Genomic DNA, 23,073 nt, shown 5'->3' with positions numbered 1-23,073 from the left:
TTAGAGTGGTGCAAAGAGGAAAGAAAAAAAACAAACCACAAACCAAAAAGACAAACCCCCCAAGCAAAACCCACAAAACCCAAAATCCAAATCCAGTGATTTTTAAAAAGACAAAAAAGAAAAGAAAAAAAAGAAAAAAGAAAGAGATTGAAAGATCATATTCATATTCATAATTCACAGAGAATTCTTGTTTGTCTTTCTTTCTAATTTCTTTCATCTTTTTTGTTTTTGTTTTTTGTTTTTGGGTTTAATATCACCCACCCACCACCAAAACCAAACAGAGAGCACTGGTCAGAAGTCAATCACATACATATATACATATAAACATATACAAGCAAGGTTTGTTCTCTCTTTTCCCCCCTTCTATTCCCTCGTACCCTTTTTAGCATTCTTTTTGTTCTTGCTTATTTTGAAGTGTAAGCCAACACCCATATATCATTTTTCCCCTTCAGTCCTACTTTCCATTTATATTAAGTTATCCCCATGAAGCTACCCGAAACAATCCTCACAAAATTCAATATATACATATGTATGTATGTATGTATGATCTCTTACGAGTTTAATTAACCCTTGTAGGAGAGATAATTAGAAGAGGAAGAGGGAGAAAAGAGATGTGTGCAAAGAAGGAAGACGATCAAGGAGAGTGTTCTCAAGCTATGATCCATAACATGCAAGGCTTCCAAGAACAGCTTCTTCTTCACCAACAACAACAGGGTAATGATATCTATGGAATTACAGGAACTAGGGCAGGAGCAGGAGGAGGATTTCTTTTCCCTCATGAAGTTCCACCAATCCTCCCATGGTCTCTCCCTCCAGTCCACTCCTTCAACCCGACCCATTTCTCCCCGAACCAGCCGGGAGACCATGACCCATTTCTAGTTCCGCCGCCGCCGCCTCCGCCGCCAATATCCTCCTATGGAAGTTTGTTCAACAGAAGAGCACATGGTTTACAATTTGCATATGATGGTACACCATCAACCGATCATCTGAGAATCATCTCGGAAATGGTTCAGCCCGGCGGAGGTCCTTTCGGGTTACAATCCGAGCTGGGTAAATTGACTGCACAAGAAATAATGGACGCCAAGGCACTGGCGGCGTCAAAGAGTCATAGTGAAGCTGAAAGGAGACGAAGAGAAAGAATCAACAACCATCTTGCTAAGTTGCGCAGCTTACTACCCAGCACCACCAAAGTAAGTGATTGATCATAGCTTAGTGCATATTAAAATTTTTCCAAAAACCCAAAAAAAAAAAATGAAATTTAAGAGATGGGTTTGTATATACATATATATATATATATAATATGATCATGCGCATCACATGTTGTGTATATAATATGCTAAGTGTCACTCACCTTTCATGTACCCATATTGGTTAGTATAATAATGAGCTTTTTTCACATTCGAATATCTCTGTAGATTTTCCAAAGATCCTACTTAGATTATTGGTTTTGATAAGATGAATACATTTACTCATCTTCGATGTGAAAGGTAGTCACATTTTTATGCCTTTTAATAATTGTCATTTATTGAAAATTTTGTTTTTTACGACTTTATTTTTTTTAAAAAAAAAAAATGGTGTCTTTTGGTTTATTCTTCTGGGTCTTGTGGTAGTTCCGAGGAAAGAAGGAAAAACGAAAAGGGAATAAGCGTTAATGTCGCTCGGCTGATATGATAAAGAGAAACCAAAGAGCAGTTGAAAAGCTTCCATGGAAATTTCTTGCCGGAGCGTCAGTCAAAAAATATATATAACAAGAGAATGAAAAAGAAAAGAAAGACACAGACAAATCTTGCATCCTTTTGTCAGTCACATTACACCATGCGCTTCTTTCTTTCTCTCTTTCTTTCAATCTCACCCACCCATTAACATTATGGCTACTTTTTAAGCTTTGAAGAATCATCAAGTCACCAAATTCAATCTCTTCTTTTTATACGCTAATCTCACTTTACCATAGCAATTTCATGTCAATCTTCTGCTTCATGTTTCAGTTTCCCCCGCATGAGCCCCAATCCTCAATCAAAATTTCAGATTTAAAGTCTCTTTCTTTTTCCCCTTCTCGAACATTTTTGACATCGTTTCCCCTGCAGGTAATTGAGTTAATAGTAAATTTGTAAGCAAATAGTGTTGTAATCTTTATACCAGAGAGAGATTTCATGAGTTCGAGTTGGTCTGTCATTCTTATTTTATTATATTATGGTTGATTTATGCTTATAATTTTAAGTCATAAATTTATTTTCTATTCACTAGAAAACATTTAAAACGAAATCTTATTACAATTTTTTTGTTGGTTTTTGGTGCAAATTAAGACGGACAAGGCATCTTTGCTAGCAGAAGTAATCCAGCATGTGAAGGAGCTAAAACGTCAAACTTCACTGATAGCAGAAACCAGTCCAGTACCAACGGAGGTGGATGAATTAACAGTGGATGCATCTGATGAAGATGGTAAGTTCATAATCAAAGCTTCACTTTGCTGCGAAGACAGATCTGATCTCTTGCCGGATCTAATCAAAACTTTAAAAGCTTTGCGCTTGAGAACCCTCAAAGCTGAAATCACAACGCTTGGTGGACGTGTCAAGAACGTCTTATTCATCACCGGAGAAGACGATTCAAACGACCAACAACAACAACAACAACAACAATATTGTATAAGCTCAATACAAGAAGCACTTAAAGCAGTAATGGAGAAGAGTTCAAGCGATGAGTCTTCTTCAGGAAATGTTAAGAGACAAAGAACCAACATCAATATCATTGAACACAGATCTCTTTAAGTTATATATTTAAATTGATCTCATGATTTTGATTTTCACTTGGGTGTGTCAAATTTTCAATTTTTGTTTTTCTTTTCAGTGTGTTGTGTGTATTAATATAATGATCATTATAAAGAAAATAGTAGGGGAAAGAAAATTTGATGAATAGTCAATTTAGTGGCAGCCTAGACTTGGCCACAGGAGATCATTCCCCCCATTTTGTATGACATGTGTGTTTTATATGCATGATGCATGCATACACAGAACCAGACAGAGATAGGGTTTGTTCATTAATACTTGTATGAGAGGTAGGAACAAGAAAGGATCTTTTTCGTGAGAAGAGAAACCTTATATCAGCTCCAAACATGGAAAACGTGGACTTTGATTCCTCAGTGTTCCACTTTGGACAACAAATACTTATCCTCTATACATATACATATATATATATATACATGTACGTATGTATGTATGGAGGGTAGTACTCCGATCTTTTTTTGTATTTTTCTTTTCCACTAGACTGTTTCTCTCTCTTTCTGGCGTCCGTTCTTGGTGGCATTATTTATGATGATGATGATCATCATCATCATCATGTAAGAATGGTGACGGTGCCAAGTTTCTATCATCATGTGCTAGCTATATATACGTCCCCACCACGATCATGATCGTATTCCTCGTTGCTTTCGTACAATATTATAATTCCATTCAGTTTCGGGTTTTCCAGTTCACCCAGAAAAAAAAAAAAAAGAAAAAGAAAAAGTTGGAAAACCCTAGCGAGGCATGCAATTGTACTTTCTGATGAGAAGGTTGGTGATGATTTACGTTTCGTTGTATGGATTAGTTTACATAAAGGATATATGTATATATATATATATATATATACACAACCCTCCAATATATATATATTGAGGGGGGGTGGCATTGCCACCTAGTTCTATTTTGATTCTTATTAATTATCTTCATTATCCTCGTTCTTATCATGTTTTCTTCTGCATTTTGTGCAGTTTATACTTAGTTTTATTTGCTTAATTATCTATATAGTTATATATATACTTCGGTTTATGTGCTTTAGTTGATTATATATGTGTATACGTATATATATCCATACATATGTTAATTGGATATTAAAGTGTTACTTAAGCATGCACGTTAATCTAAACGTACATGTACTAGTCACGGGTTCCCGGGTCTGAAGTATTGAACTATGTATAGATCCATCGTGTATATATACATATATATATATATATATATGTATATTGCGAGAATTAACTTAATGGATTTGATTAGTACTAATGGAAGTGATAGTACAAGATGTCTCTGTCCGCTAGGAATTAACTCTTTTTAGTGAAGTAACTTGGAATAAACTTTGTGAAAAAGGGTTTTCTAAAAATATAACTTTAAAAAATGGACTTTACAAAAAGGAAAGTGATATTAAAAAATAATATGTATTTAATTTATAATATATGATTTAATAAAGTTAATAACTCAATTTACTATTACATTGACGAAAGTGTAATGACAAAGTAAATTAAGTCTCGATGATCTTATTATTTTTCTAAAAGAGAAAAATACTATTTACTGATTAGATTTTTGTAATTAGAATAATTATAACGGGTTAAAATTCTAACATAATTTTTTTTTTCATGCACATTTTTCTTAGTTATAAAATTTAGTATTCTCTATATACAAGATAATCTGTAACCTACATTAATTAATTTACATAAATGTGTATCTTTCTTAGCATTATTGAAAGAAAAAAGTAAAATAATCTATGAAATTCATGGTGGTTTGTGGGTCTATAAAATATATATATATGTATATACATATATATATAATGTTATAGCTTTTCATCAAGAATAAGCAACATTGTTAGATAACCAATGGTGTGTAATACCAATTTAATTCATGAGTCATTTAATTTTAATGTGATTAGAAATTCTAGTTAAACATAATGGAAGTGTTCATTTGAGAATCTAAAGGTGTTTAATTCTAATACAAACTCTAAAAGTCAAAAAGAAAAACTTAAAGTTCTATAATTTCAATAAAAATGGTGTCAAAATCCTAAAAAAAATAATACAACGTTGTAAATTAAGAATCATAAGAAGTTAAAAATCTCATTATTTATATTAAGAATAAGATTATATGTAAAACAAACATCAATTTATATTCATAAAGATAAATTTAAAATAATTTAAAGTACTGAAATACGAGAAACAACTACTTGTTGTACAAAATAATTTAATTGATATGTATATATTTATTATGTTATGCAAATGCAAATGTGTACTTGTGGTATTTCGAGTTTAAAAAATTCATCATATTAACTTTATTACCAACAATAACGAAGAGGCATATGAAAACAATAATTTAATTAGAAATAATAATCATAAGCTTTCAAAAAATATGAGAAGATAAAAAACTAAGGCATTCATTCAAACACTTAATTCATACACATGGAGTAGCACTCATGTTTATCAGTATATAGACTATATAATTCATTATATAACTCTGATTTCTCGTTCACTAAAATCATTCATCAGGATAATAAGTATATCATATTTTACTGAACTATACATTTTTTATCATAATATAATCGATAATTATAAAAATAAAAAATAGATTCTCTCATACGTTAATCATAAATTATACTCTTGATCATAGGTTAAAGAATGTTCCATCTCTAATTTTCCGAAGCATCAAACATATTTTTGCTTCAACCTCATTCTATTCATCCTCCATTCATAATCTCATAAAAGAAAGAATACCCTTTCTCAAGAACATAAAGCAAACCCATGAACATGTGTATTATGAGAACATTCCTTATATATTTAATCCAAATGTAATGTAGAATTCAGTCATGGAACTCTGGAATAGACAACCAATCAAAGCCAGAATATAATTTAGCATCTCAATAGAATCTAAGTGGGAAAAGGAAAATGATAAAGAGCAACAAAGTTATTCATTTTCTCATTAGCCAAACATGTAATGCATTTCAATGTTTCCTCATCAACCATGGATTTGCAAGATCCAGGACAAGAAAAACAGAGCAGTTGAAGAAGAAAGCTAACGTAACCCAAGAAAATGCTCTTCATTCAAAGCCCTCTCCTTTTTCTGTTTTTGACATGACCAAGAAACCCTAGAATCCGATAAGTCCCTCCTTCTCAAGCTCCCATTTTTTTCCGGTAACCCACTATGGAGAAATCTTTTTCAGAACTCTAATCTCTTCTATCTATTTCTGCCGCCTCCTCAATCGTCTCCTTTCCCTCTGATTCTCTCTCTCCCCCACGAAACCCTGCAGAATGCTCCTCTGTTTTTTTCCTCTGAAAATCCCTCCATTGCACTCTGTTTCTTGGGAAGCTCTCAACGAAGAAGAAGAAACCCACCAAATATTCTCCATCTTTCTCACGGATTTGGAGCTTTCCCCAAAGATTTGCTGCAATGGCCGCGCTCCACTTATTTACCTCTACTCACCCCTGAAAAGCCAGGATCTTTTCTCTCATTTAAAATTTCAACTCCAAGTTTTCATATACGAAAATCCCAGATTCCGATTCAAAAATGCCAACTTCAAGAGTTATACCCCAAGTTAATCTTGTATTTTGAGAGTTATTATCTCTATTTTCGAGTTTCATAACTTTCTTCGAAAAATTTTGAGCCGGATGATCTTCATTTCCATGGAAATATCTCTGTGGGGAATTTCTATGAACATTAAATTTGTTAAAGATGATACAATATTTTAAGAGTTGTAAAACACAAATTTTAATGTATTATATCTTTCTATTAAGATATATTAAATATAAATTCCATGGCCAGAAGCTGTCAAATTCATGTATGTTATGGGAATAAAGATTTTATACTCATATTCTCTTGCAGGATCACATTATCTTTGTCCACTACTTTGCAGAGGTATAATAATTAATTAATATTTAAAAAAAAAAAAAAACCCATTCTCACCCACCAACTGCGGGTGACGATAACAACGCTCCCCACTCGACCCCACTGACAGTTGTATAGCAGCTCTAAGTACACAAGAGAACGCTCCTATGCCCGCCACGTGTCATAAACGTCCACGTCATGCCGCTGTTTAACTTAACTGTAAATCCATAAGTATCTAAACCACGAGCAAACCAGGTGGGCCGCTGTCATCATCTTTTCACTTTATTATTTCTTCCGAAATTACCCTTCACCCTTCTTCTCCAACTGTCCTCGTTTTGGTTGAAACGGTAGGGGTATTTTGGTCCGGAAAAGTTTCCAGAATCGGAGACTTTTTTTTGATTTAGCGTGAAAGCGAAGGTTCTATTCCAAACCAAAAACGTCTGTGTTTCAATAATCCCTCTCTCTCTCTCTCTTGAAACTTCCGTCTGATCTTCGTGTTCGTCAAATCGTTGCTATCATCTGGTTTTTTCTTCTGCGGAATTGAATTTTAAACTTCCGTTTTCGGTAATCGCTGCATTTTTTTGTGTGGATAGAGATATAAATGTCGGTGCAGAGAAGAGTGATGAGCTGGAGGAGAGTTGCGAAGTCGCTGCAAGCGGTGGTGGCTCATGTTCTGCTCTTCTCTTTCTCCGTTTTGCTCGCTCTCAGACTTGATCATGACGTCTCCTACTCTTGGTGGTTCGTTATTTTCTCCCTCATTTATCTTCTTTTTGTTTTTCCGTTTGGTTGCTGAGAAAAACTATGGAACTGCGGGAAAATCTAGAAAATTGTTGGAACCTAGAAATTGTGTGGCTCTGTAATTTTGTTCTTTTGGGGAATTCAGGAACTATTGGCGGAAATCACTATAATTTTTGGTAGGTGTATGTATTAATTATGCATATGCGGATGTATTAATCATGTTTTGGTGATATTCCTCTTACTATTGTATGCATTTTTTGAATTTGAATTTCTTGTCGGCGTCTTTTTAGTTTATTCTGGTAGGTCTTATGTCCAAGTGGGGACCAGATGAATTGAATGTTATGCCGATTCTAGGTAGATGATTATGTGAAATTCTTATTTTGTTCCGGGAAACCCTACTCTGCAGTTGACAGAGCTATACGATTATTACAGAGTACCAAACAAAATGCTGCTTCCTTCGTGAACTTGGAGCTTAAATTTATCTGGACCTAGACAACATTAGATATTTTTGCACCTGTTGTATTATCAGGAAGGTGACAATTAACTGAATCTTTGGAGACGATGGAAAAGCTTAAAAAAAATGCTAAATTAGAACATATCTATAAAATGAAACTGAGTGTGGCAATCAAGAAGTTCTCTATTTGAATTGCTTCTGGAGTTAATAAAATCCATGGGATTCTTCATTTCTTATGGCAGATTATCAGGTCATTATGAGACATACCTCGATTGACAATCTGCTTTAGGGTTCAAAATGTCCTAACTCTCAATCATGCATGTAGGTTTATGTTGTGAACTTTCCAAAGGAATAACTAGCTAGTGAGTTTATAGTAGCTGTTAAAGATCTGCCATCAAAAAGGAATGGTTACATATTATAAGAAACAACAGATGAGGGACGAAATAAAATTATCACATGGAATACACCTTCAACATGCATGGATGATAGTCACTATTTAATTATTTTCTTCATTTTCCCTCTTTTTTTATCTTTATTTTTGGTTCTTTTTTCTATGTCACAGGATTATATTTGCACCTCTGTGGCTATTTCATGCTGTAGTAGCACGTGGCAGGTTTTCCTTACCTGCTCCATCAATGCCTCGCAATCGACATGTATGAATACAATCTCATTATGTTGGATATTGTCTTCCTTCTGTTGAGAAAAATTTTCTATTTGTTGATCATAGCAATTGAACAGTAAAAAATTCTTTCTCATCATGGACAGTGGGCCCCATTTCATGCGGTCATGGCGACTCCATTGCTGGTTGCGTTTGAGCTACTACTCTGTGTGCGTCTCGAGGGAAAATATGGTAATCTAGTGTAAATTTTGTTGATATAATCATGTGTTTATGAGCAAACCTTTAAGTTTTTCCTTAAGGATTAGTAATAAATAAATGAATCATATAGTCGTTTGAGGTTTTGTGCTTATAAACTGAGTCTGGCATTGTCCCATCATTATTGCGGCCAAGTTGATCATACACATTTTATGTATGTCTGACTTCAATTAATTGTAAACACTATTTGACCATATACACTGCATCCTCAAGCATATCCTATAAATTGGAATGCTGTACTATGATATTGAAGGTTTGATCATTGCTCCTAGAATACTTCTGAATATATGTCAAATTCATTTTAAATGTCCAAGTAAAGGCCCCCTCCTTGTAAACGATGGTCGTTTCACGAAGGTAAAGATGTAGGTTTGGTTCATAACAAGCTAAGTCATAGTTAAGATGCTTATGTGAACGATTACTTTCGCAGCTAGTAAGGTGCAAATTATAATCAGAGAATATTTAACTTTAAGTAATCACAGACTCTGGATTTCTATATGTCAGTACATCTTATGGCCATTGAGCACATATTCAATGTCTATAAAATATATTTTTGATTTACAAATTTTATGTGTTGCAGTTGTGAACTTGAAAATTGTCCTTCTGCCCTTGCTTGCACTTGAAATAGCCATTTTGATTGATAACATCAGGTACTTTCTTTTCAACATTAACTTTACCTTATGTTTTGTCTTATGAGCATGAACACCGTGGACATAAAACATTGGTGCGTAAATATTGATTTCATTCATTATTAATTGACTTCATTTATAACAATGTAGAAATGAACCTCAACAAAGTCTTCAGACATTCACATGTTAAATAAATCAATAAAACATCAAGTCTATGCTATTGTTTTTCCAAATTTTCATCTTGATGAGAGCACAATTTCCATGTGTTCTTTATAGGATGTGCAGGGCTTTAATGCCTGGAGATGATGAAACCATGAGTGATGAAGCAATATGGGAGACACTTCCTGTAAGTCTTAGTTGTTCTAAGAAATTAAAAGGATCCATTTCTGAAAGTATACTGTTGGACATTGGTTGCTTTGCATCTAGGTTATGCACCCTGCTTCTGATCTAAGCAAGTGGTTAAATGGCAACGGCGACACAGTTGTCTGCCTGTCTAGCCACTGAGCTACCATATGGTCTAGCCATCTTGGTCATCTAATCATAACGAGTAACTTCCGTACATTTTCCTTCTTTTGAGTAAAATCTTAAATATTTGCTTGAAGCATAAATCTATCACCATGGCATATGTAGTATAGCTGTGAGGCCTTTCCTTCTAGTCAAATTCTTGATAGTTATTGGCCTCAGTCATACATGGAGTTGCTTGAGAATGGTAGAAATCAAAATTGGAAATTGTGAATTCATCAAATGGACAAACTAAAGGTCAGAGACACGGAAGGGGATGTTTAGACAATAATTGCATGAGATGTGCATTTGCTTCACACTGGTCTAATTGAGTGTGAAGCATTTAATTGATTAAGTAAACAATCAATCTGTGAGATTTGTAGGGATTTTCCAAGCTTATTTACCACTGAGGCTTCACAATTTCTATTTATACAATGATAATACAGAGGAAAAATGCAGCTGGCACACGGCATATTCTATATTTTATGAGGAGAAACAAGATTGTATTATGTATATTGGTGCTAGAACTTTTCTACTGTAACAAAAGTTTCAGTTTGGAACTTTCATGAATGTTCAGGCATCTTGAAGTTGATTTTTAACCTCATACCAATATTCAGCAATGCCTCAAATGAAATCGTTCTCGGTCTTGAGGCCAATATGTGAAGCACATATGTCTATTTTTTTTCTCTGGCGTTGAGCTGTCTGGTCATGTTATCTATTGGATCAACAGTTTTTCCTAGCTTGTATTGTAATTAGAACTCCAGCATGTTGCTGTATCCAACTAAGAAAAATCACAAAGTATAAACTTGTACATGACAAAGCAATCATGGCGATACTTTCAAACTGCATCCCATTTTCATTAGGGAAGCAAGGACAAAAGTTGCTGGTCAATCCAGACTATGATTTATCCGTCATATAGCTGACCATTTGAATTAGCCTTTTTTTAGCTCTAACCTTGTTCCAAGAGGAAAAATAAACCATATAAATGTTTGTGATTTTGAGCTGAAAGCTAGTTCCAAAAATAAGCTTGAATTTAATAACTTATCAATTGTTGGCTCAACGCCAGAGTAATACTCAGAAAAAGAATTCCAAAATTACATGGTTCATTACTATTTTATGTTCTCAATATCTGCTTAAAGCTCAAACAGTGAAGAAAATCACTATAATATTCCTCCAAATGATTCTTGTGGCTGCTTAAGTCCATTAACAGAAACAATGAGAACTCTGTAACATTCTACTGATGATGTTCCACTATAATATTTCTTTTATAATTTTGGAAATTTTATTTTATGCATTCCATCTCTTAGTTTCTACGCTAACTGCTAATCTTTCTTTTCTAGCACTTCTGGGTTGCAATCTCTATGGTCTTCTTCATTGCTGCCACTGCCTTCACTCTTCTAAAATTATGTGGTTAGTTGTCTTCTTTCTAACTGAATAATGATCACTTAATTGTAGTGAAAATGCTTTCATTTGTTACATGCACCTTTCTTTTCTTTTGAGGATGTCTTTTAGTTCTGGTGCCTTTATTATTTGCTGTAAATAATATATATGGTGTTACTCCTTTTAATTAATTTTCTGATTTCTATAAAAAAAAAAGTTTCTGATGACCTGAATGTGAACTGTGAGGAATATAGTGTTGATTTTCGAGTCATAAAAATTTGAGCTTACAAATGTTAAATTCTGGTTTTCAAAGTTGATTGCACCTTTTTGAAATTGGCAATGAGGAAAAGAACTGGTAAGTTGTAACTGATAAAATTTCTAGTCATGAAGGGCTATGTGTCAAACTATGCAACTATATTTGATAGAATATAGTCATATCTGAAAAAAAAATCGATAGAATATAGTCATTTTTGCTTGCATTTTGATGTGGTATCTATATAGCACAGTTTTGAACAAGCCTCTTGACTAATGATTTCTCGGCAAACATATGGTACATGTTGGTAGATCCTTTCGACAGAGTGATGCTAATTTTATTCTCCCCTTGCCTTTGTATTATATGCAGGTGATGTAGCTGCTCTAGGTTGGTGGGATTTATTTATAAATTTTGGGTATGATTCACTAGCTTTGTAGCAGCCTCCATCCTACTAACTTCTTAAATTCTCATGGGCCTTTTATCTGTTGTCACAATCCTATCTTTCCTTTTCACAGCATTGCACAGTGCTTTGCATTTCTAGTCTGCACAAAATGGCATAACCCAGCAATTCATAGGCGTCATCACATCCTGGAGCCTAGCTCTTCGTCAGTAAGTGTAAGATATCTTGATTGGAATGGGGGACTTGTAATTTCTTCTGATGAAGACCGGCATCAGGATGGCAGATTGTGCACCTTGCAAGATATTGGTGGACACATTATGAAAATTCCATTTATCGCTTTCCAGATTCTACTTTTTATGCACTTAGAGGTATAATTGTTGTGAAGAGTTAAGGATCATCTTGCTTCCACTTTCTTGGGTCTCTTTCAAGTTATATTACTAATAAGAGTATGCATTTTCCTATTATGTCAGGGAACACCACCTAGTGCTAGATATATGCCAGTTCTAGTTGTTTTTATTCCTCTGTTTCTGCTGCAAGGAGCTGGGGTCATGTTTGCAGTATATAGGTTAGTGGAGAAAACTGTTATCTTGTACCGTAGTGGAGCTAGTTCAGGAAGGTACTTTGATATTGCATCAACAGCTCGTGAATATTTTGGGTTCTTGCACCATGGATCAAGGTAATTGTTGAAGCTATTGTCATTTTAAAGTTCAACTGACTTCAAGTTCCTCATGAACAAACAATAATTATGTGGATAAAATGAATGTCAACACAATGTAAGTGCATTCGACTCTATTAACAGGTTGCTAGGTTGGTGGTCAATTGATGAGGGAAGTAGAGAGGAGCAGGCAAGACTCTATTGTGCTGAAGCTACCAGGTATTTTCTGTTACCTAGAACCTAATAAGTTCGTGTGGAGTTATGTGGAATAACTCCATTGATTATATGCACAGGCAATCGTCTTTCTATATTTTAGATGCCTTAGTGGTAAAATGTCAAAGATGCCTTCTAGATATCTTTTGCTTCTAAGGACCTAATCTGGTTATTTCAACCATCAATTTTTCATCAGCCTTATATCCCTTGCTTTTTATGGTCATTGGAGACAAAGAAAGGGGAGAGCTTTTGAGGTGGTACAATCTCCTTTCAAGGGTTTCTTTGGCTTCACACTCAGACTTTAGTTCACACATCATGATATTTCAAAGTTTTGTGCCTTAAGGGAGCCTGCAGATCTTTAGACTGCTTTTAAATGTATATTCCTTTAACATGGGTGTCATCCTCTTGGTGCCTTGTGAATAATACATTTTCTTGTTCTCAGATCCTTTCAGCCATTGCTAAAAGTGGAAAATGCTAGTGCCACACTGTACCATACAAAATGGATTTGTCAGATGTGCCAAGTTCTTGTCCATATCCTCTTAGTACTTTATGGTCCATCAATTTAAAAGAAACTGGCATCTGTACCTTTCTGTATCATCTGAAAGCATTTATTAGAAATCTGAAGTAATAACATGGGAAATTCTGAGATTGATAATGTCTCTCCACGTAAGGAGAAAAGATGTTTGATTCTGCTAACTTTAGGATCCGTGATGGATATTGATGTATCTAACCTTGATCCGTTACTAACTTTGCAACTGTGAGAATAGATTATCACTTCATACCTGTTGTCATTATTTGCCTGCTTCTCAGATGTAATAAATGGTGAAGCTGTTGAATAATGAATTGCTTAGCAGAGGAATCACTGTTGTCTTCTTTCTCTCTCTTCCATATCATGGAGACATTATGACAATACAAGTATCCAAGTTAGTGATGGCGAAAAACTAAGTGACCAGTGGAGCTGAACTGATCCCCTCTCACTTTTTCTGTATCTTTTCAGAAAGATGGTTGGATCAAGTTGGGTTTGTCTTCAGATTAAGACTTCAAAATCTTATCCAAACCTGACTGGGTCATATATAAACTATATTTTTCCAGATTTTAATTAAATATATAAATAGGAAAAAATAAAACCCTAAGCACTTGCAACATTCCATAGTCAGCTCTCGCAGTGTGTTCCGAAACACTTCGTTGCCAGCCACCATCTCCATCTCTTCTTCTGCTCTTCTCTTCCGTGGTTCAGCCCCAACAATAGCTTTCTTCTTCAGCAGCAGCTCTAGTGCTTGAGCCATAGGCAACTGCCCTTCCGTTACTCCCCTCAGTCTCTGGAACTCTCTGTCACCTGCTGCTCCAGCCTCTAGCAGCTCCAGCAGCCCAGCCGCAAGTCACATCTGCTCTGCTCAGTCCACCTGCTAGCAAAACAAAATGAAAAGGATGAAGCCACCCCTTAACCAGGGTGGTTTCAGCTTCTTACACAAATATGCCACGTAGGGTTCAGTCTTTAGTAAACCCACTATAAACCTGACAGCTTACAAACTCTAGCCGCTTATCTATATGGGGTGCTTCTGCCTTTTAATGGTATAATTTCTATTTGTTAGTCACATTTTTCTTTTGAAATAAAAAGTATAAAGGATTATATTACTATGGGCACCAAAAGGGTGTAAACCCATGTACAAAAAGATTTACAAATCTATCAACTGATCAATAAGGTCTCCCAAATCCTCCATCAACTGGGAAGAATGACCCAATAACAAAAAACCATTAGTCTGGAACCATCTATTCTTCAGAACATCAAACCCATTCACATCCTCCATAAAGATCTCTTATTCTTTCCCTTTAACTGTCCAAAAAATAGCGAGCAGTATCATGTCTGTATATTTACTCTTACTCCTGATGCCCCTCTATGTGAGATCTCCTCCCTCTCCTAATCTGCCATCACCCAACTGATAGCTAATAGCTCATATACTATTTCTTAGTCACATAAACTGATATGGTCTTGGAAGTACCATTTAGTGTGTTATCTGCTTTATAGATAAAATGTACTAGCCTTCTATTTGGACATTTGAGCTGATTAGCATGTTCATTACTCTCTTCATGCTCTTCACTAGTAGCTTATGTAATACTGAGAATTTAACCTTTAATATGTTGATATTCCAAAAATAACTGGATGTGTTCCCTTGCTGATATATATATTATGATTCTTGATTGCTGATATGTATATTATGACTCTTGATTCTGCAGAAGACTTAAGGGACTTGATGGATGTTTTGACTGACCTGTGAATTCCATTTTATAAATGAGCAGCAACCCCCTGTCAATGCATTTATCTCTTTTGCTCTTAAAAAAATGTGTTTCCTTGCTGATCCTTCCTTTAACCCTTTCAGTTACAACACTTTCTCACCAGATATTGTGAGGAAAATGCCCAAGTCAGATCTTGTTGATGAGGTAAAGATGTATTTCTCGTTAGCATTTTTGTAATTGTTGTTTTTTCTATTAAAATTTTCTTCATTCAATTAAATTTTCAATAAATTAGAATCTTTATTGTGCTATTATTGTCTTGCGATTATCCTTTCAATTGTTTGCATAACAGATTTGGAGACTACAAGCTGCACTTAGTGAGCAAACAGAAATAACTAAGTTTAGCCAGCAGGAGTATGAAAGACTTCAAAATGTACTAGTCAAGAACAAGCTTGTTCTATTTATCTTAGTCTTTTCTTTAAGAAAGAAAAAATTGTTTACATATTACAATTGTTAGGATCTACTATTTACTTGCATATTTATTTGATAAATCTTTCAGGACAAGATTCTGTGTCGAGTTTGCTTCGAAGAGCACATCAATATCGTACTTCTTCCTTGCAGACATCATGTGCTTTGCAGGTATTTGCATTGATTCATTTGTTTCTAATGTTTCTAATGAGCAGAAATTTTTGTTGTCAAAAAGATTCTTAATTTAGGTGAAAAAAAGAGATGAATCTGAAGCCCAAATGTGGATGAATATTATTTGACGGTGTAATTAATGGCTTAAAGAGAGAAGTAATCTTGAGAGTTTGTGCCTCTCGTTTCACTTTTCATCTCGTGAACTTCAGGAAAACTAGTTGGTTTGAGTAAACAATGCCAATAGATACTTCAAATTCCTGGCCATTGAACTCAATTCATTCGATGGTACTAGAAGGGGAGCTTTGTGAATTTTTCTGGTCTATGGGGCATGAAGCAGAAGATTCAAGTACGAGAATTGACTCTTGAAAATGTCATTGGGCAGAAATGGGAGAAGGAACTTCTTGGAACTAAGTAGAATAATGGTCAAAGGAGAAGGATGTCATTTCTATAAGTCATTGAGGCAAATGGATGATGACGGTTGTTTCCAATTGTTTGTTTAGTTTGCATGTTAAGCTTGGAAGAGGGGCAGCATGAGGTGGGGGAAAACTAGTTTGGTTGGATAAGAAATGATAGAAGTGAGCTTGTTTTTTGCAAGTTCTTCTGTTCTCGGGTTCATAACTCGTGGAGCAGAAAATCCAAGTTGGAGGACTGAACCCAATGCCCAGAAGGATTAATCTTTCTCCATAACTTATCCACAATTAAAGGGGATACCATGGAGAACAATTTTTAAATAAAAAAGAAAAGGGGTACTGTGGAGAAGTTTGAAGATTTTGTGGAAACAAATAAATTTGCAATTAGCTTTAATCCGCCTCTTTTATTCCAAGTTCGAAGGTGGAGAAGTGTATTTTAAGGATTTCAGGACCATTAGCCTAGTGGGATTTTTCTGCAAGCTTCTTGCGAAGTCCTTGCCCATGGACGGGATCATATAGGTGGTAAGCGAAGCTTAAAAAATTGTTTGCTGGAAGGAGACATTAGTGTTTAATAAGATGGTGGATGCTGCCAGGAACAAGGGAGAATTCAGTTTGGTGTCTAAGTGGATGTAGGAAAAAGTTATAATCATGTATTGTTATTGTTCCTCTTCTCATAGACTGCATCCTTTTGACAATGGTCTTTGGAGATAAATGATGCATCTGGATCTCCCCATGCTTTTGGAGGCTTCTTTTACCGTGGTCCTAAATGATGGACTATCCAAATTTTTTAATCCATCTAGGAGTCTAAGGCAAGGTGACAGCAATCTCTTTTCTTTTTCACTCGTGTTATATGAAAGCTTTTAATTAACTTTTACTCTGAGTGGAGGATGCAAATTTGATGAGGCTTTGTGTGGAGAAGGGGACCAACTGGTGGACATAACCCAACTTTTATTTGTTGGCGAGACTATCTTTTTTTGAGATATTTATAAATTTGTTCTTGGGTTGCACCTGACATGGTGCTCTTTTAATTATATCCCCGTTCTTCTTCTTCTCATATATATGTATTTGCACACACATCACAGAATGTTTATGGTACTTCACCCATTCTACTCTTTGCTCTTCTGGATTTTATGATTTGCTCATTTGTTGATCAATCTGGATTTCAGCACGTGCTCGGAGAAATGTAAAAAATGCCCCATATGCCGCGTCTGTATTGAAGAGCGACTGCCCGTATACGATGTGTAGTTTCAACATTTTGTAGAAAGTTTGGAAGCCTGAACTTCGTATCCTTGCTTCTGATTTTAAACCGAAGCAAGCATTGAGAAGCTGCCAGTCATGGTTTCTCTTGTTCATGCTGTTATATTAGTGTAAACAACATTGGGTTCAATTGTAAATTTATCATGCAATTCAATTAAATTTAAGTTGTTTCCCCCAAATTTTACTTTTAACCTTGTCCACCCACGGTACATTTTCACTTCAATTTGCCAAGCTTTTAATCCCTCTAATTGACGTACATATATATATATATATAATTAATTGTAATGAAAATAAGGTTTAGAAAATAATATAATAAAATAATAAATGAATTTAAAAGTAATTTCTCTTAATAAGTGGATATTTACCCAAGTACTAATATAATTAGTAATATCATAAAATTTATAATTTCTGTCATAAAATAAAAAGAAGATTATTTAATTAATTCTAACACCAAACTATATCAATCTACCACCCACCAAACAGTCTTCCTTGATTCCAAATTCATATTCACATCACAGGGGTTTCTGACCCGTTGATGATGTGGGACCAGTAATCACAGAAAGTCAACGCGAGTCTTCTTATACGACCGAGGAACACCGGATACTTCCTCCCCCACTCTTGCTTGACCAATGAATTGGCGCCTTTAGTTTACTTTTTTAATCCACGGAAGACAGCAATAAATCCGTTTCGAATTTCAAAATCATTAAGAAAAAATTATAAATTTTCCTCTCAAAACAATTATAACTTTATCATTTTCTCCCCCATAATTTACTGTCCCCAGACAAAGGGAAGCAGCAGAGCAGACGAAGTGTTTGATAGTTTTCTGCCCCTCTGATAACTACTAGTTTCTCTCATGTCTCGGTAAGTTGTATATCTTTCATGGAAAACAAATCGCATTGGGTTTGTGTTCGTGATTTTGATATGGGTATCAGAAAGCATCTTCTTTTTGTTTAAAGCATGAAATAAGAATAAAGAGTTTGTGGCTTTTGATAAACTACAGTTGTTTGAATGTTGGCCCCTCTGATAACTACTAGTTTCTCTCATGTCTCGGTAAGTTTTATCTTTCATGGAAAACAAATCGCATTGGGTTTGTGTTCATGGTTTTGATATGGGTATCAGAAAGCATCTTCTTTTTGTTTAAAGCACGAAATAAGAATAAAGAGTTTGTGGCTTTTGATAAACTATAGTTGTTTGAATGTTGGTTGGAAAATCTTCTTGGTTTTTCCCTCACATCGAAAGATCGGTTGGTATTCTTTCTTTGTAACCGTATGGGCACTTGAATTTGTAAATTTCTTTTCTTTTCATCTACATTTTTCTGCTCTTTACCTAGATTTTGATATTTTTTTTGTGTTTTTTGGTGTGGGTTTCTGGGTTTAATCGTGGGTTGATTAATGCAACCTGATTTGTGATTTTAGCAAATAGTTCTTGATCAAGTTACCCACTTTAAGCATTTGCTGGACCACCTTTTTTGCTCTCCTTTTCTTATCAAGTTGAGGTAAACTGTAAGGAAACCTAGCTTGCAAAGTTCACTTTAAGTGGTGTGATTCAGTATAGTTGCTTGCTAGGAGATGAGCATTGCCTATGGATGTATCTACTATAGTGTTATCTCATATTTTTTAGGTGTTGCTGTGGCATTTAGTACATTGAGTATCTATATTCATTGTCGGGGTAAATTGTAGATTATACAAAGTGGTGTTAGGATCAAAGATGATGTCGGAAAGAACAAACTTGGTATTAGTTTTTACCTTATTCTCAACTATGGTTTTTTTTGTGTGAGTTTCAAACAAAAATTACATTAGGTGACTTTTCTGAGCTTCTGCATTTGGTCATACTCATGGTCAAGCTGGAATGTATTGGATGGATCTATTTTTAGCCAAAAACTAAGCTTTATTTAGTGTGTTTGTTTGCTGCTCGTCATGGTATGTCTCCAACAAAGCTGTGGCTTCTTCTATTAAGTAAAGGTTTTATGATTTTACTTATAACTGGTTTGGAACCACATCTCTAAGTGGAGATTTTGGTTTCATTTTAATCTTGTGAAGGTGCTGTTATTTTATAAAATGTTCTACTTGCATAATTTTTATTTTTTTTCTAGTGGTCCATTTCCAGTTTCCTTAGTTGGACATTAGAAAGTTTGCACCTTGAAGTGTTTGTTTCTAACCATGTATGTTGTGGAGGAACTGAAGCTTTGCTTGGTACTGAACTGATAATGAAGTGCTTCAGAAGCGTCTTCTATGATGCAGGTCAAAGTGTACTGTATGTGTATGCAGTGTACATGTAGATTTATCTGTATAAACCGTCTGAAATATGTATCTTCTTGAACAAAAAGTTGTTGAATATTTGTACATTTGAGACATTTTCTATTGTGATTGTAAGCGTTTTGGTTCAAAGTTTTTCTATCTGGTGTTTTGTTGCTCTGACATAGACACTAAAATAATGCAGATTGATGTTTGAAATTGATCAAGTTTGTAGTTACTTCTTTCTGATTTTCTTTCTTTTGAGGAAATTGTATTATATTTTTTACTAGCATGTTGAATGTACTCCAACTGATGGATTTTGGAGGAGCCTAGAGTAACAATAGACTGAGAAAAGTTTATGCCTTTCAATAATGAGTTACTGATTGCTGTATAAATTTATCAGTATTTTTCTCACCATATGATAAACGTGTTAATTTGTAAATTTTTATGTCATGCATGTACAATCGTTATATTTTTTAACAAGAACGGACTTGTTAACTATAATTTCCATTTGACATATTGCACTTTATTTATGAATGTTAATTTTGGTGTTGGGGATACAGTGATGAGGGTATTGATGTTCATACATATTGCTCTATGTTTTTGTCATTAATGGAGGTTGACGGATTCTTGATTTCATATTAATTTTGGATTCAGAGCTGAGTATGTTCACGACAATTGTTCCAGTTTGGAAAAAATAATTCTGATCATATGAATATGTTGTGCAATATGCAGACCTACATGGTTGGTGGATAGTAACAGAATTGCAACAAAAATCAAGAGTGCCTCTGGGTCAAGTGATCCACAAAGAGTAACATGGAAAAGCAACCCAACTAGAGCTTGTCCAAATTGCCAACATATTATTGATAACAGCGATGTACAACTTCCAACTTCTTTACTCCTCAGTTTTAATCCTCTAATAACGTAGAAGATTATGTTGATTGGTCAATTGTGCATAGATGAAAATGTGAAGCCCAGAGTTCAGACTCTGATTCTTTTTTCTTTTATATATATTTTTAATTTTTTAGGTTTGTCAACTACCACACAATTCCCTGCTATGAGCTTTGATTGAAATGGGATGTTTGAATGGGTTCTTCCTGGCTTTGATAAGCATTTAAACCCTATCTTTTTTTCAGGTTGTTAAGGAGTGGCCAGGATTACCTCGAGGTGTAAAATTTGACCCATCTGATCCGGAGATCATATGGCATTTGCTGACAAAAGTTGAAGAAGATTTAGAACCTCATCCATTCATTGATGAGTTCATCCCAACTGTTAAAGAGGATGATGGAATATGTTATACTCATCCTCAGAATTTGCCAGGTCGGCTATATGACTGTAACCCTTGTTTGTTTTACTGTATGTGTATATATATTTAAATTCAACACATCCAATTAGTTTTTCTTTAAATTTTAAAACTCAATATTATAGGAGTTAAGCAAGATGGGAGTGTATCCCACTTCTTCCACAGAGCAATCAAGGCTTATAATACTGGGACACGAAAGCGTAGGAAGATCCATGGTGATGTTTCTGGTGATGTCCGCTGGCATAAGACTGGAAGGACTAAACCAGTAGTTCTGGATGGGGAGCAGAAAGGATGCAAGAAAATTATGGTTCTCTATATGAGCTCTGCTAGAGGAGGAAAAGCCGAAAAAACTAATTGGGTTATGCACCAATATCACCTAGGAACACAGGAAGATGAAAAGGAGGGGGAGTATGTCATTTCTAAAATATTTTATCAGCAACAGCAACCGAAACAAAATGATAAAGGGGAGCTAGATTTTCCAGACACCAATAATACTATGATTCCTAAAGTGGATCCTGTCACCCCAATGTCCGTGACTCCAGACCCTCCACGTGTGGAAAGGTGTTCTGAGTTTCTTTTGGAACAAGAGTCCACCGCCATTGACGTGGATATTCCTGCACAGGTAAAACTTGTTCCTTTTTTTGAAGTCTTCCTTCTCCGAGTTGTTAGTTTGGTGACATATTAGCTATGAGTCAGTTCATTTTCAAGAGTTCGTAACATAATCCCTGGATATTTTAGCAAATGCTCATGCCAAATCATATATGATGTCTTTCCTCACCCTTTTTATTCTTAGGCTGCTTCATTTAAGCATCCTGAGACAGATTGCATAGAGGAGGAGGTTCAACCTGACAGCGAAAGACCTAGCTATACTAATCAACTGAATAGAGAAAATCAAATAAATCAGATGGCAAACGACAATGAAGATCGAACTGATGAAGAACCCAAATGGTGGGACAGTGAATCACAATACTTGTTGGATTCACAGCAGCTGGTAGAAGGGCTGTCTCTGTGTGATGAGTTTCTTCAGAGCCAGTCTCCAAACAGGGAAGAAAATATCAACGAAGGGGGATTGAAGGGGAAACTGTGTCTTTCCGATTATGCTCAATTAGGAGCAGAAGATTTGAAAAAGGATTTGGAGGAGTGTCAAAATCTTGTCCTTGATCCAGCAAATATAGAACTCGATACACCACCTGAATTCCGGCTGAGCCAACTTGTACCTTCTCTATTTCATAAATTTGTATTTCATTTTCGACTTATCAAATTTAGTTATTGGCTCCTTAAATTTTCTGATTCTGATGCATTTCTTTCGTGTGTTGTAGGAATTTGGATCACAAGAAAGCTTCATTGCTTGGGGAGGGGGCAAGATCATCGACTAAAATGTTCATCATGGGTAAAAGTAAATCTTGTGGCCACCTTTGTGAAAATTTTGCTTGTTTTGTTTATCTCTTGATGAATACGAATTTGTGATGTATTCTGCTTGGCCACTTAAACTGTAATTAACCACCGTGAAGTTATTCTTATTCCATCAGCTAAGGGAACTTCCACCATGAAGAATTGTTGTTACCTTTCTCATGTTTTGGGAATATAATGAAAATTTGGTCTACCTCGCACTTGAAAACCTAGTGAGTAAAATATGCCCGGTATTACTTTTGCTTCGTGTCTGGAAGCTGGGATACTGTTGTCTCAATTTGCTATGTTCGAATTCAGTTTGTTGCTAGTCTCAATTTGCTATGTTCGAATTCAGTTTGATTTGGTTGCAGTCTGATGAACATCCTCAGTGAAGGTTACATTGAAGAGTTAACTATAGAAACTAATGTCCCCTTTGAAAAAATGTATTCCTAATTGGATGTTTTAAATTATATATATAATAAAAAATTAGTCTTTTATCTTTACATGTTAAAATTTCTTTTCAAATTTCTAGAAGGTTTACTGGATTACACATTGAAACAAATAAAAAAGTATATTTTGTTATCTGATTTAGTTTCCTTATAATTGTATACAATACTGAATTATAGATATATTGTTTGATTATATAGACAACAAAATCCAAGAGAAATTTCTGGAAAATCACTTCTATTGACTTACATGCCATATTTCTAAGCAAATAATCCAATGATTGATGGAAATAAATCATCTTGAACAATTCTTACCATAATTGTATTTTGCATGTGTGTGTATATAACATATATATATATTATATCAACTTGCTTAGCCACCCTACAAATTCCAAATCTTTATACTTACAAAGACTTAAATCTTTCCTTGGTTCTATCATACTGAAAGCCTTTTA

General features: G+C 34.9%; 3 protein-coding genes across 6 annotated transcripts; all 3 read left to right on the top strand.

Annotated features, from left to right (window-relative positions):
* On the top strand, window positions 1-2,917 carry LOC110814605 (basic helix-loop-helix (bHLH) DNA-binding superfamily protein). Of its 2 annotated transcripts, XM_022042133.2 has the most exons (3): window positions 1-339; window positions 577-1,190; window positions 2,304-2,917. In XM_022042133.2, the coding sequence occupies exons 2-3, from the start codon at window positions 612-614 to the stop codon at window positions 2,763-2,765; spliced, it is 1,041 nt and encodes a 346-aa protein (XP_021897825.1). In that variant the 5' UTR covers window positions 1-339; window positions 577-611; the 3' UTR covers window positions 2,766-2,917. The 2 variants fall into 2 exon arrangements, with proteins under 2 accessions (XP_021897825.1, XP_088068595.1); XM_088212469.1 differs by lacking the exon at window positions 1-339 and having other exon boundaries at window positions 346-1,190.
* A 4,108-nt stretch (window positions 2,918-7,025) lies between these two features.
* Window positions 7,026-17,425, top strand: LOC110814636 (Transmembrane Fragile-X-F-associated protein). Of its 2 annotated transcripts, XR_015816768.1 has the most exons (15): window positions 7,026-7,352; window positions 8,369-8,459; window positions 8,572-8,656; window positions 9,258-9,327; window positions 9,583-9,652; window positions 11,148-11,217; window positions 11,810-11,855; window positions 11,956-12,208; window positions 12,311-12,516; window positions 12,640-12,714; window positions 15,087-15,147; window positions 15,293-15,373; window positions 15,500-15,579; window positions 15,789-16,803; window positions 17,156-17,425. XR_015816768.1 is itself a non-coding variant. In XM_022042171.2 (14 exons), the coding sequence occupies exons 1-14, from the start codon at window positions 7,216-7,218 to the stop codon at window positions 17,232-17,234; spliced, it is 1,404 nt and encodes a 467-aa protein (XP_021897863.1). In that variant the 5' UTR covers window positions 7,027-7,215; the 3' UTR covers window positions 17,235-17,425. The 2 variants fall into 2 exon arrangements, 1 of the variants encoding a protein (XP_021897863.1); XM_022042171.2 differs by lacking the exon at window positions 15,789-16,803 and having other exon boundaries at window positions 7,027-7,352.
* Window positions 17,426-17,947: 522 nt separating this feature from the next.
* On the top strand, window positions 17,948-22,386 carry SOG1 (NAC (No Apical Meristem) domain transcriptional regulator superfamily protein). 2 transcript variants are annotated; one of them, XM_022042229.2, is made up of 6 exons: window positions 17,948-18,107; window positions 20,216-20,357; window positions 20,617-20,800; window positions 20,909-21,405; window positions 21,577-21,996; window positions 22,103-22,386. In XM_022042229.2, the coding sequence occupies exons 1-6, from the start codon at window positions 18,100-18,102 to the stop codon at window positions 22,157-22,159; spliced, it is 1,308 nt and encodes a 435-aa protein (XP_021897921.2). In that variant the 5' UTR covers window positions 17,948-18,099; the 3' UTR covers window positions 22,160-22,386. The 2 variants fall into 2 exon arrangements, with proteins under 2 accessions (XP_021897921.2, XP_021897922.2); XM_022042230.2 differs by lacking the exon at window positions 17,948-18,107 and adding an exon at window positions 18,130-18,296.
* Window positions 22,387-23,073: the final 687 nt, after the last annotated feature.

Source organism: Carica papaya, chromosome 2, assembly GCF_054855325.1.
Source record: "Carica papaya isolate Zhongbai chromosome 2, ASM5485532v1, whole genome shotgun sequence".
Classification (NCBI taxonomy): Eukaryota; Viridiplantae; Streptophyta; class Magnoliopsida; order Brassicales; family Caricaceae; genus Carica; species Carica papaya.
The sequence above is the reverse complement of the archived record's forward strand: the minus strand, read 5'-3'. Positions and strand labels throughout refer to the sequence as shown.

Excerpts from the sequence above, each read along its gene's own strand:
- SOG1 (XM_022042229.2), top strand. Across the intron at positions 20,358-20,616 it reads ATATTATTGATAACAGCGAT|GTTGTTAAGGAGTGGCCAGG; the intron begins GTACAACTTCCA and ends TCTTTTTTTCAG. Across the intron at positions 20,801-20,908 it reads TCATCCTCAGAATTTGCCAG|GAGTTAAGCAAGATGGGAGT; the intron begins GTCGGCTATATG and ends TCAATATTATAG.
- LOC110814605 (XM_022042133.2), top strand. The coding sequence starts at position 612 with ATGTGTGCAAAGAAGGAAGACGATCAAGGAGAGTGTTCTCAAGCTATG. Across the intron at positions 1,191-2,303 it reads TACTACCCAGCACCACCAAA|ACGGACAAGGCATCTTTGCT; the intron begins GTAAGTGATTGA and ends GTGCAAATTAAG.
- LOC110814636 (XM_022042171.2), top strand. The coding sequence starts at position 7,216 with ATGTCGGTGCAGAGAAGAGTGATGAGCTGGAGGAGAGTTGCGAAGTCG. Across the intron at positions 9,328-9,582 it reads ATTTTGATTGATAACATCAG|GATGTGCAGGGCTTTAATGC; the intron begins GTACTTTCTTTT and ends TGTTCTTTATAG. Across the intron at positions 12,517-12,639 it reads TTCTTGCACCATGGATCAAG|GTTGCTAGGTTGGTGGTCAA; the intron begins GTAATTGTTGAA and ends CTCTATTAACAG.